The sequence below is a fragment of the Heptranchias perlo genome, chromosome 14 (assembly GCF_035084215.1).
Source record: "Heptranchias perlo isolate sHepPer1 chromosome 14, sHepPer1.hap1, whole genome shotgun sequence".
NCBI lineage: Eukaryota > Metazoa > Chordata > Chondrichthyes > Hexanchiformes > Hexanchidae > Heptranchias > Heptranchias perlo.
The window spans coordinates 18,038,454-18,052,484 of record NC_090338.1 but is presented as its reverse complement, the minus strand read 5'-3'; the positions used below and the strand labels follow the sequence as shown (position 1 = coordinate 18,052,484).

Here is a 14,031-nt window from a genome sequence, read left to right as displayed (position 1 = left end):
CCTGAAATACACGCGTGTGCTGCACACGCTTTTAAATGGTCATAGTGCAGCGTTCATCCTAACCTCTGATATGTGCTACCGACAGACGAATCTCCCTGCTGGAATCTCAAAGTTGGAAAGTTACTCTTTAGAACTTAAAGGCAGGATTACCCTGGTGGGCTGAGTCCCAAAACAGATACGCTACCCTCTCTCCTGGCTGCCTGTTAGGTTGGCAGTAATAGCCACAGTGGTGCAGGGAAATCAAGTAGGTTGCCAGACCAACCCCTACCCGTCATTTGCATGTGCCGCGGCAGTGAAGAGGTGGCTTGTGGCTTTTCCTGCTTTGGCGGGGGGAGGAAAATGTATGTCGGGCGGCAATGAGGCAGAAGGCCCCCACCCCCCCACCCAATTTTCCTGTACTATTCCACCCAATTGGAAGAAAATTCAGCTCAATATGTCTGTCACTGCGCTAATCTACCAATGTAACTACTGCCACCTCCGTAACATCACCCGTCTCTGCTGCTGAATCCCTCATCCATGTCTTTGTTACCTCTAGAGTTGACTATTCCAATGCACTCCTGGCCGGCCTCCCATAAGAACATAAGAAATAGGGGCAGGAGTAGGCCACATAGCCCCTTGAGCCTATAAGATCATGGCTGATCTTCGACCTCAACTCCACTTTCCCGCCCAATCCCCATATCCCTTGATTCCCTTAGAGGTCAAAAATCTATCGATCTCAGTCTTGAATATACTCAACCACTGAGCATCTACAGCCTTCTGGGGTAGAGAATTCCAAAGATTCACAACCCTCTGAGTGAAGAAATTCCTTCTCATCTCAGTCATAAATGTTCGACCCCTTATTCTGAGACTATGTTCCCTAGTTCTAGACTCTCCAGCCAGGGAAAACAGCCTCTCAGCATCTACCCTGTCAAGCCTTCTTAGAATCTTGTATGTTTTAATAAGATCACCTCTCATTCTTCTAAGCTCCAGAGAGTATATGCCTATTCTATTCAATCTTTCCTCATCCCAGGAATCAATCCAGTGAACCTTTGTTGCACCCTCTCTAAAGCATCCTCCATAAACTTGAGCTCATCCAAAACTCTGCTGCCCATATCCTAACTCGCACCAAGTCCCATTCCCCCAACACTCCTGTGCTCGCTGACCTACATTGGCTCCCAGTCAGGGAATGCCTCAATTTTAAAATTCTCATCCTTGTTTTCAAATCCCTCCATGGCCTCTGTTACCTCCTCCAGCCCTACAACCCTCTGAGATCTCTGCATTCCCCCAATTCTTGCCTCTTGCATATTCCCGATTTTAATCACTCCACCATTGGCAGCTGTGCCTTCAGTGCTTCGGCCCTAAGCTCTGGAATTCCCTTCCTAAACCTCTCCGCCTCTCTACCACTCTCTCCTCCTTTAAGACACTCCTTAAAACCTACCTCTTTGATCAAGCTTTTGGTCACCTGTCCTAATATCACCTCCTGTGGCTTGGTGTCAAATTTTGTCTGATTTCACCCCTGTGAAGCGCCTTGGGACATTTTACTACGTTAAAGATGCTATATAAATGCAAGTTGTTGTTTTGTTGTAACCAGGATGTCTTCTCTTGACTTTCCACGGCTGTTTTCCATGCGTTTACTCTACAAAGTGCCTTGGGATGCATTTTTACATTAAATAATCTACGTAAATGGAATTTGTTGTCAGATAAAGTTACAAGTTAATTTACTAATCAGATTGTATAAATATGTTGTCATGGGTCATAGTTTAAGCAATGAGGTCTGGCACAAAAAGCTGTGACTTACCAATTTGTTTTCTTAGATGGCGATCTTCTGGGCCAGTTTGCTATTGAAAACTTCCAAAACCAGTGGCAAGTTTACGTAAAGGAAGCTCTGGACCGAGAGGAGACAGAGAAATACATTCTAAATATCACGGCCACTGATGGCAAGTTTCTGGCTGAATCTGCAGTCGAGATCCTCGTCCACGATATTAATGACAACAGTCCACACTGCCAACAGGTAATTATCCTACAACAAAAAGAACGCTGACTGGAAGGCACTCGCCAACGAAGATTTATTGGGTAATGCTTTCTCTCTGATTATTGGCTCGAATAAACAGATTTGTCCAAATGGACACATGCTCCATGGCACCAAACTGCCTGATACAGCACTAAAAGAAAAACTTGCATTTATATAGCGCCTTTCACAACTTCAGGACGTTACAAAGCGTTTTTACAGCCAATGAAGCAATTTCTAAATGTAGTTACTGTAGGAAATGTGGCAGCCAATTTACACACAGCAAGGACCCACAAACACCAATGTGATAATGATCAGATTATCTAATTCACAGAATCATAGTGATGTTGGTTGAGGGATAAATATTCTCCAGGAGACCTGGGAGAACCCCCCTGCTCTTCTTTGAAATAGCGCCATGGGATCTTTTACATCCACCTGAGAGGGCAGACAGGGCCTCAGTTTAACATTTCATCTGAAAGAAGGCACCTCCAGGCAGTGCAGCACTCCTTCAGTACAGTATTGGAATGTCAGCATATAATTTGTGCTCAAGCCTTTAGAGCAAGACTTGAACCTACAACTTCCTGATATAGAGAGGTGAGAGTGCTACCACAGAGCCACAGCTGAAATGATCTCTTTTATTTGTGAATTTTCCTTGGAGTGGTTTCAAGGACAGAGTGAGAAAATGGAACTGTTGGTGATAAAGCAAGGGAGTGGGTTTTTGAAGTTGTGCTTTAGTCTCGTCATCAAGGGAAAATATAAGAGGGTTGAAATCATGCTGAGCAATATTAGTGGAAATATATTTGCATGGAAATATATTCGTATGGAATTCCTCCGGTTGCTAAATAGAATAGGTTTAAAGTCTTGTTAAAATGAGTTTCACATGAATCTGTTCAAACATTTGTTACTAAAATGACACAGCATGATTTCAGCCCTCAGCAGTCATCGAAACAAGTACTGCAAATGCTGAAATGAAAACACATTCCTAGAAATGCACTGCAGATTAGTCAGCAAATGGAAGATGGTACCAGTTTGGGCAGAACTCTTGGAGGGTTCCTTCAAAGATCAAATTGAAACATCATCCTATCTTTCAGATTCTGCCTGGCTTGTTATGCGTTTCCAGTGATTTTTGTTTTTATAATGTATGTGTGGCTCCGGTTCTTTCATGAGTCCCTTTTACTCCCGATAAGAAACTATTTAATGCTGTCATAAGTTGTGTGTTCAATGTCTCAGCTTTCACTCCCCTCTTGATATCAGTCCCTCTGGGCTCAATTTTCCCGGGAAATTGCGGGTGCGTTGGGGGCGGGGGAGCTCCGAAAATCGGGGAAATCCCATTTGGGTTCGGAGCCTGGCTCCAACCCGCAGACTTCCAGATTCCCCATTGACGCATCTGGGTCTGCGCGCGCCTCCCGAATGCGGAAGTCCCACCGACAATTAAAGCCGGCGGGATGATAAGTTACATAGTTGTTGAGGTAATTTAAGTACTTGAAGCACTTAATTTTCTCCACATTTTGGCAGAGTTGCGATTTTGAAGCATCCTCAGCGTGTTTCCCGTGCTGTGGGAAACAGTCCACGTTGCAACAGACGTCTTTCAGCCAGCAGCCAGTGAGACATTCAAATGCTTATTTGACAGATGGGGAGAAAAGGCCACTTCTTGCAGCAGGGCACTCTGACAATTCAGACAAAGTTTTGGCTGCAAGATCTTTATGTTTTCACTGAAAATTCTTACTTTCCACTCAAAATCCTGCTGTTCAAACATATTTAACTACTTTGCGGACCCCCTCAAACTCATATCGTCAGGTTGGGGTGGGGGCGCCATGGCTGCATTCACCACTACATCCGAGGACGAGCAACATCACCAGTCTTGCCAGGCACGGCGTCCACCTCCGCCACGTGGAGCTCCACAATAAAGTGCTGCAACACAGGCACCTGCTCAAGAGCACAGAGGGCGACAACAGAGAGAGCGACGTCGCAGGAGGCACTACCTGCGCCACAGGGTCTACAGATCGAGGCTCAGCTTCCTGGACCTCTCTGAGGATCAGTCCATATGGAGGCTCAGAGTCAGTCGCCACGTAGTCGCAGACATCTGCAGGCTCCTTCATGCCGAGCTGCTCCCAGCTGGGCTGAGCAGCATCTCCTTACCTGTCGCTGTCAAAGTCACCACTGCCCTCAACTTCTTCGCCTCCGGATCATTCCAGGGTGTCACCAGGGACATTGCCGGGGTCTGACGGTCGTCTGTGCACAAGTGCATAAGGCAAGTCACCAACGGCTTGTTTCGCAGGGCCTTTCAGTACGTCAACTTCCCCTTGGACGACCTCAGCCAGACAAAGAGGGCAGTAGGATTCCACTCTGTGGCTGGCTTCTCACAGGTGCAGGATGCAATCGATTGCCCCCCTATAACAATAGGCGCACCTCCACACAAGCCAGGACTGTTCATCAACAGAAAGGGGTATTGCTCCATCAACACTCAGCTCGTTTGTGACCACCGCAAAAGATTCCTTCATGCGTGCTCCAGATTCTTTGGCAGCTGCCATGATTCCTTCATCCTCCGGGAATCCAACATCCCACCCCTCTTCCATGCACTGAGCGTCCTTAATGGCTGAATCCTCGGGGACAAGGGATACCCCCTGCACACGTGGCTCATGACACCTCGAAGGAACCCCATCACTGAGCAACAACGTCGATATAACGGCAGCCACATTGCCACCAGGTCTACAATTGAGCATGCTATATAGGAGTGCTTCAATACGGTAGCATAGTGGTTATGTTACTGGACTAGTAATCCAAAGGCCTGGACTAAAATCCAGAGTCATGAGTTCAAATCCCGCGACGGCAGCTGGCGAATTTAAATTCAATCAATTAATTAAATAAAATCTGGAATTAAAATACTAGTATCAGTAATGATGGCCATGAAACTACCGGATTGTCGTAAAAACCCATCTGGTTCACTAATGTCCTTTAGGGAAGGAAACCTGCCGTCCTTACCCGGTCTGGCCTATATGTGACTCCAGACCCACAGCAATGTGGTTGATTCTTAATTGCCCTCTGAAATGGCCTAGCAAGCCACTCAGTTGTAAAATCTCGCTACGAAAAGTCATAATAAGAATAAAACCGGACGGACCACCCGGCATCGGACCACGAGGCACCGGACACGACAACGGCAAAACACCAAGCCCAGTCGACCCTGCAAGGTCCTCCTTACTAACATCTGGGGACTTGTGCCAAAATTGGGAGAGCTGTCCCACAGACGAGTCAAGCAACAGCCTGACATAGCCATACTTACAGAATCATATCTTTCAGCCAACGTCCCAGACTCTTCCATCACCATCCCTGGGTATGTCCTGTCCCACCGGCAGGACAGACCCACCAGAGGTGGCAGTACAGTGATATACAGTCAGGAGGGAGTGGCCCTGGGAGTCCTCAACATTGACTCTGGACCCCATGAAATCTCATGGCATCAGGTCAAACATGGGCAAGGAAACCTCCTGCTGATTACCACCTACCGTCCTCCCTCAGCTGATGAATGAGTCCTCCTCCATGTTGAGCACCACTTGGAGGAAGCACTGAGGGTAGCAAGGGCACAGAATGTACTCTGGGTGGGGGACTTCAATGTCCATCACCAGGAGTGGCTCAGTAGCACCACTACTGACCGAGCTGGCCGAGTCCTGAAGGACATAGCTGCTAGACTGGGCCTGCGGCAGGTGGTGAGCCAACCAACATGAGGGAAAAACTTACTTGACCTCGTCCTCACCAATCTACCTGTCGCAAATGCATCTGTCCATGATAGTATTGGTAGGAGTGACCACCGCACAGTCCTCGTGGAGATGAAGTCCCGTCTTCGCACTGAGGACACCATCCAACGTGTTGTGTGGCACTACCACCGTGCTAAATGGGATAGATTCAGAACAGATCTAGCAGCTCAAAACTGGGCATCCATGAGGCGCTGTGGGCCATCAGCAGCAGCAGAATTGTATTCCAACACAATCTGTAACCTCATGGCCTGGCATATTCCTCACTCTACCATTACCAACAAGCCAGGGGATCAACCCTGGTTCAATGAGGAGTGTAGAAGAGCATGCCAGGAGCAGCACCAGGCGTACCTAAAAATGAGATGCCAACCTGGTGAAGCTACAACTGAGGATTACATGCATGCTAAACAGCGGAACCAACATGCTATAGACAGAGCTAAGCGACTCCACAACCAACGAATCAGATCAAAGCTCTGCAGTCCTGCCACATCCAGTCATGAATGGTGGTGGACAATTAAACAACTAACGGGAGGAGGAGGCTCTGCAAACATCCCCATTCTCAATGATGGCGGAGTCCAGCACGTGAGTGCAAAAGACAAGGCTGAAGCGTTTGCAACAATCTTCAGCCGGAAGTGCCGAGTGGATGATCCATCTCAGCCTCCTCCCGATATCCCCACCATCACAGAAGCCAGTCTTCGGCCAATTCGATTCACTCCACGTGATATCAAGAAACGGCTGAGTGCACTGGATACAGCAAAGGCTATGGGCTCCGACAACATCCCAGCTGTAGTGCTGAAGACTTGTGCTCCAGAACTAGCTACGCCTCTAGCCAAGCTGTTCCAGTACAGCTACAACACTGGCATCTACCCGACAATGTGGAAAATTGCCCAGGTATGTCCTGTCCACAAAAAGCTGGACAAATCCAATCCGGCCAATTACCGCCCCATCAGTCTACTCTCAATCATCAGCAAAGTGATGGAAGGTGTCGTCGACAGTGCTATCAAGCAGCACTTACTCACCAATAACCTGCTCACCGATGCTCAGTTTGGGTTCCGCCAGGACCACTCGGCTCCAGACCTCATTACAGCCTTGGTCCAAACATGGACAAAAGAGCTGAATTCCAGAGGTGAGGTGAGAATGACTGCCCTTGACATCAAGGCAGCATTTGACCGAGTGTGGCACCAAGGAGCCCTAGTAAAATTGAAGTCAATGGGAATCAGGGGGAAAACTCTCCAGTGGCTCACCTAGCAGAAAGGAAGATGGTAGTGGTTGTTGGAGGCCAATCATCTCAGCCCCAGGACATTGCTGCAGGAGTTCCTCAGGGCAGTGTCCTTGGCCCAACCATCTTCAGCTGTTTCATCAATGACCTTCCCTCCATCATAAGGTCAGAAATGGGGATGTTCGCTGATGACTGCACAGTGTTCAGTTCCATTCGCAACCCCTCAAATAATGAAGCAGCCCGTGCCCGCATGCAGCAAGACCTGGACAACATCCAGGCTTGGGCTCATAAGTGGCAAGTAACATTCGTGCCAGATAAGTGCCAGGCAATGACCATCTCCAAGAAGAGAGAGTCTAACCACCTCCCCCTGACATTCAACGGCATTACCATCACCGAATCCCCCACCATCAACATCCTGGGGGTCACCATTGACCAGAAACTTAACTGGACCAGCCATATAAATACTGTGGCTACGAGAGCAGGTCAGAGGCTGGGTATTTTGCGGCGAGTGTCTCACCTCCTGACTCCCCAAAGCCTTTCCACCATCTACAAGGCACAAGTCAGGAGTGTGATGGAATACTCTCCACTTGCCTGGATGAGTGCAGCTCCAACAACACTCAAGAAGCTCGACACCATCCAAGATAAAGCAGCCCGCTTGATTGGCACCCCATCCACCACACTAAACATTCACTCCCTTCACCACCGGCACACCGTGGCTGCAGTGTGTACCATCCACAGGATGCACTGCAGCAACTCGCCAAGGCTTCTTCGACAGCACCTCCCAAACCCGCGACCTCTACCACCTAGAAGGACAAGAGCAGCAGGCACATGGGAACAACACCACCTGCACGTTCCCCTCCAAGTCACACACCATCCCGACTTGGAAATATATCGCCGTTCCTTCATTGTTGCTGGGTCAAAATCCTGGAACTCCCTTCCTAACAGCACTGTGGGAGAACCGTCACCACACGGACTGCAGCGGTTCAAGAAGGCGGCTCACCACCACCTTCTCGAGGGCAATTAGGGATGGGCAATAAATGCCGGCCTTGCCAGCGACGCCCACATCCCGTGAATGAATTTTAAAAAAATACGCACCTGACAGAGTGGGACACATTATAGTAGTGTGACATGGGGGTGCTGCTTGAGGAGGCACCATCCACATCTGCCACCCACATTGAGGAGGAAGAGGCGGAGGAGGAGGAGGCAGAGGAGGAGAGGGAGCAGGAGCAACCCATGGGCAGAGCAGCGGCTCCCCTGGCTGCTCGTGAAGCCAGGGAGTCACTGATATGTGAACGGTTCTCCTAACATCAGACAGTGTGAAGAGTCCAGTCCTTACACCACCTGGATAGAGCAGCACCCACACCAGCAGCCCCCCCCCCCCCCACCCCTCCTTGTTCACAACAGGCCTGCAACCACACATACGCCCACTCTGGAGTGACCCAATGGGTAGCATCAAGTGTCGCCATTCATGGTGAAACTCATGAAAGGGTCCTATCTCAGACGCCAGTCAAGAATGGCCAAGACAGTAGTGGTGACTATTTAATGCGAGTTTAACCAAAAGCTAATATAAATAAAAAACATGACGAACCGTCAAACACCCTTGTGCATACCCTTTGTGCTTACAAAACCTTCGCCTTTCTCTTACGACTACTTCTATGTGGTGCTTCCCCTGTGGCTGCAGCAGAGGTAGTGCCAGGTTGCTCTTGTTCATGCCCTGACCGATCAGATGCTTTGGGCCTACGCCCTCTGGGTTTTGGTGTCCGTGAGGGCCCCTCCAAAGACTGCTCCACCTGCACCTGTGCAGGGGCAAACTCGACCACCTGTAGAGGAGGCAGCATTGCGGGTACTGGTTGAGAGGGGGCAACGGGTGAGAGGTGGGAGCACTTTAAGTGGCTTTCCCACTTCCATGGCCCCTTTCGGCATCATCCCTTCCCTGGGCCAGGCTCACATCACTCCTACCACTCTGCTGGACAACAGTTTGGAAGACATGTGTGAAGCTTTGTAAGGCCAGTGTTAGTGCATCTGCCCGCCTGTTTAATGCGGCAGAATGTGGTTCACTGTGAGTCCAAAGGACTGTTGTCAGGGCCTGAATGGACTCATTTGTGAGCTGTGCTTGAAGCTCAATGGAGGTTAGCTTTCTCTCCATCGCAGACATTCCCGCACTTACCCATGACAGTATCTGAGAGAGTTGCTCACGTCACTGTGACACTATCTCAGATTCCCTCACGTCCCTGTGACACTATCTCAGTGAGTTGCTCACGTCCCTGTAACACTATCAGGAAGCTGTGGAAGCTACATCATTAGATAAATTTAAAACAGAAATAGACAGTTTCCTAGAAGTAAAGGGAATTAGGGGTTATGGGGAGCGGGCAGGAAATTGGACATGAAGCTGAGTTCGGATCGGTCAATGCCCTGTGGGTGGCGGAGAGGGCCCAGGGGCTATGTGGCCGGGTCCTGCTCCGACTTCTTGTGTTCTTTAGATTTGTGGTTGGGATCAGATCAGCCATGATCTTATTGAATGGCGGAGCAGGCTCGAGGGGCCGATTGGCCTACTCCTGCTCCAATTTCTTATGTTCTTATGTTCTTATTCCCTCCCATACCTGTGCCACTATTCCACTGATGTGGGAGTTGGACTCCTCCATCCTCTGTGCGATTGTGGAGAGTGCTCGTGGCACCTTCGATCATTCTCCTTTTAAAGGATGGCCCCCAGGGTTCAGCATCTGTGTCCAGCTGAGCAGAGCCTGGAGAGGAGTGTTCCCACCGACGCGGACTCTCCGCAGTTGCCCCAGCCACCAGTGTCTGCTCGTGCTCACATATGTGTGGTAACTCACCAGGAGCCAACCCAACTAACTGAGGACTCGGACCCACTGAGTTGTGAGCATCTGCGCTGGCGGATGGCTCACTAAAATGTGACAGTACACCATCAGAGACCGGCAGGTCCTCTGAGGAATCGCCCTCTGCCATTACAGCGGTTGCTGAAAGCACTGTAAGAGAACAGAAGGCAATATTATGCATCATCTCAGGTGTGTCATGTAGCAATGAGCATACTGAGGTACAGAAGATGGCAAGGCATGTTAACATCAATTCATATTGTGTGTGCTGAATGTTAAAGTTATGTCACCAGACGTTTGTCGGGTGCCAGTCCCCAACGGACAGACACTCGAGGCTTTGGCTGAATTCCAGCGCCTCCTGCTCCGCGTCTGTGAGGACAACGATTTGTTGCGGCCCCCCTCTGGTCCTCGTCCTCTCCCATGCATTCTGTGCTCTCTTCTCCTATAAGGGGGGAGAAAGCACAGGTGGTGAATGAGTGATGGTGACGTGGCCAACCGATGAATGCATTGGTTTGGGTGCGGCTGATCGTGAAAGAGATGCATCAAAGGATGAGTATGAGACAGAGCCATGATATTGTATGAGGATTGGGTTGAGTGGTAGTGGTGGAGAGACTAATGGGGAGGTGAGGGAGCGCTGAGGATGTGCAGGTAAGTTGAGGATGAGCCTTAAGTGGGTGTGGGGAGTGATGTGATAGAGTAGTGTTGGCAGTGCAGAATGAATTGGGGGGCGGGGCCGGTGATGTGGAAGATGGAATGTGGAGAATGAGTAAGTGTACTCACTTTGGCTGACCTAGTTAGGTAATTGAAGCGCTTCCTGCACTGGATCCAGTTGCGGGATGTGTTGCTGCTGCTGGTGGCCTCCTCTGCCATCTCGAGCCAGGTTTTCTTGGTGGCAGAGGCAGGCCACTTCCTCCCGTCCGCCGGGTAAAAGAGATCCCTCCTCCTCCTCACCCCATCCAGTAGCACCTGGTGTGAGGCATCATTGAATCTTGGAGCAGCCTTTCCCCTGTGCTGTTCCATTGTGCTGTTTGGGTGTTTGCTCCAGGAGCAGCCATTGGAGGACTGCCGCTTTAAATAGAGCTCCTCCAGCTGACAGCCTGTGATGTGGGTGCGCAGTCCGCCCGCTGCGCAGCTTTCAGACGCAAACCCCGAAGCCACGTTAAGTGGCTCCAATTGACTCGCGATCGCATTTTTTATTGGGCGGGGCCTCTAACTCTATAGAACCTAGAAATGTCACTCAACGGGAATTTCCTGGGGCTTCTCGTGTCTGCCGATATATCTTTGACAGAGATTTGGCTGAAACCCCGTTTACTCGTCTAACTGAATCCCCATCAAAGTTATGGTTGTGGAAAACGTTAAGGAAACTCCTGGCGTATATCTGTCTTGTACCCTAGAAAACACACCAAAGGGTTTAGTTCCCTCTGGTAGTACACTGATTAATTTTTTTACATAAAATTCCTTTGTGTGCTACTTTCAGGCAGTCATTAACCCATTTAAAGTGCACAAGGAAATTTTCAGCAAGTGTATTAACAAGTGGGCATTCAACCTCAGTGTCTCACTGGATCTCCAGACAATACATTGAGAGTTACACTTGCAAGAACACGGTGCTCTTGGTGGGTGGGTGTCACTCTTCCCCAGCGCAGAATGTGTTGTATGTCCCTCCTTCAGCCTTCACACGCACCGTGTCCTGGAAAAGGGAAACAATGGAGGAAGCATGTATTTGGCATACTGATTATGATTACTGAGTAAAGACAGTATAACCCTTCGACCTGTCTGTTTTATTTTAAAGTTGGTCTTTCTCTTCCCAGCTGCTGTACACTGAGATCATTTCAGAAGGTGCACCGTGGGGTCAGTTCATTTTGAAGGTTTCTGCGAAGGACTCAGACGTTGGCATCAATGCTCAGATTACTTACACTCTGCTCGGGCCTGGCGCAGACAAGTTTCGGCTTGACCCCCAGACAGGTAAGAAATAAACAGTTGGGTTTGAAGTTTATATTTAAATAGCACAGTGGTATTTAACCATAACAAACAAAAAAGTGATATGTAACTCTACAGCCTGGAGCTTGTACGGGTTCTCAAGTTGCTAACAGAGTTTTCAACAGCATTTTCCAGAGGACAACATAACAGTGAAGTCAGGGATAGAACATTGGAATTGCTGGACGCAATTCACTATCTAATTCTCTTTCTACCATTCTGGTATTGGCATGATAAAATGATAATTGAATTGTTGATTGTTTCTATTCCGCTTTATAATGTTCTACTCAACTCTATGTGATACATTTCGGTAGGAAGAACGAGGAGAGGCAATATAAACTAGAGGGCACAACTCTAAAAGGAGTACAGGAACAGAGAGATCTGGGGATATATGTGCACAAATCGTTGAAGGTGGCAGGGCAGATTGAGAAAGCGGTTAAAAAAGCATACGGGATCCTGGGCTTTATAAATAGAGACATAGAGTACAGAAGTATGGAAGTCATGATGAACCTTTATAAAACACTGGTTCGGCCACAACTGGAGTATTGTGTCTAGTTCTGGGCACCGCACTTTAGGAAAGATGTGAAGGCCATAGAGAGGGTGCAGAAGAGATTTACTAGAATGATTCCAGGGTTAAGGGACTTTAGTTACGTGGATAGACTGGAGAAGCTGGGGTTGTTCTTCTAAGAACAGAGACGGTTGAGAGGAGATTTGATAGAGGTATTCAAAATCATGAAGGGTCTGGACAGAGTCGATAGAGAGAAACTGTTCCCATTGGCGGAAGGGTCAAGAACCAGAGGGCATAGATTTAAGGTGATTGGCAAAAGAACCAAAGGTGACATGAGGAAACACATTTTTACACAGTGAATGGTTAGGATCTGGAATGCACTGCCCGAGGGAGTGGTGGAGGCAGATTCAATCATGGCCTTCAAAAGGGAACTGGATAAGTACTTGAAAGGAAAACATTTGCAGGGCTACGGGGATGGGGGGGGTGGTGGGATGGGGGAGTCGGTCTAGCTGGATTGCTCGTGCATAGAGCCGGTGCGGACGCGATGGGCCAAATGGCCTCCTTCCGTGCTGTAACCTTTCTATGATTCTATACTATTCTAATTGGGTCTGTTGCTCAACTGAAATGGGCGGCAATCAGACTTTCCACAAAGGGAGTTCATTTCACTTCCAGTCTGACAGGATAATAGCAACTGCCACAGGACAAACTTCAGTGCAGCTGTGCTGTTCCTGGACCTGCTGAAGATTTCATCCCCTCAGTACACACTGAGCTGGAGTTACAGGCAGATGGTTTGCAGGCTCCTTAAGTATGCTGAAATTGCTACGTGGCCCTCTTAGTTGGATTAATACCTCCGGTGATAACTTTAATTGATGTTTTTCTAATACCTTGCCAACCCATGTCCAACACTGGATTGCAAATTTGTAATATTTGTTCCCAGTGCATGACCGTGCGGAGCATGGAACTTTCCAGGTGTGGTTCTACCTCAGGAAAAAATTCCAACATGTGGAAAATCATTCCCAATGTTCCAAATGCACCAATGATCCTGACTAATGGGATATTCTGGGTTTGTGTGCCTAGGAAGATACTTTGTAACTTGGCAAATAGTTTTACAAGGAAACATAACATCACTTTGGAGAATTACAATTTCCTATGTGTGTTGTCATGATTTTTGTCTGCTGCCTGTGTTCTGGTCATGAAGGTGGTACTTTTCAAAAATTGTGGCTGAATTTTGATTGGACATCTTCATTTCCAATGGAAGAACACTTTTCCATCAGCAAAAATATTTGTTCCACGGTGTCGGCGAGGATACACCACTGGAACGCTTTTCTCAAAACTGGTGAAAAATCTACCAAAAGTGGTCATTATGTGGTAGATAATCCCGGCTGTGTATGAAAGGGCTAATAATTCTCTTTCCAAATGTACAAACATCTGTCTGAATGCATTGAACTGGAGCTGCATGGCTCTGTCCAGATGTGTCTGTCCAATTGTGTCACCTGTGTCTCTGAAATTTGGATAAAGGCAAGTAAAACTTTCAGTCAAATGGTTAAACTGAAACAGAAAAAGATTCTGAACACAATCAGGGTAAAGTGAAGCATATTCCTGCAGTTAAGCCTCAGGCAAGAAACTAGTTAATAAGAAAGATGGACACCGAGGTGTGGTAATTAGACTAATGAAAGAGTTTTTGTCTTCTGGTTTATTACCAGTTTTCTCCACCATGTTTCCTCCCCTCCACTCCTCTTTTCAATGTGACTGAGGGTATGGCTCCA

At 48.3% G+C, this 14,031-nt stretch overlaps 1 protein-coding gene across 1 annotated transcript in view; it reads left to right on the top strand.

Annotated features, from left to right (window-relative positions):
• The window catches only part of LOC137332335 (protocadherin Fat 1-like), a 140,300-nt gene that overhangs the window by 99,411 nt on the left and 26,858 nt on the right, over nucleotides 1–14,031 (top strand). The window contains exons 11-12 of the mRNA XM_067996083.1: nucleotides 1,794–1,990; nucleotides 11,592–11,745. Coding sequence (XP_067852184.1) covers nucleotides 1,794–1,990; nucleotides 11,592–11,745 — 351 coding nt within the window. The remainder of the gene's footprint in view (nucleotides 1–1,793; nucleotides 1,991–11,591; nucleotides 11,746–14,031) is intronic.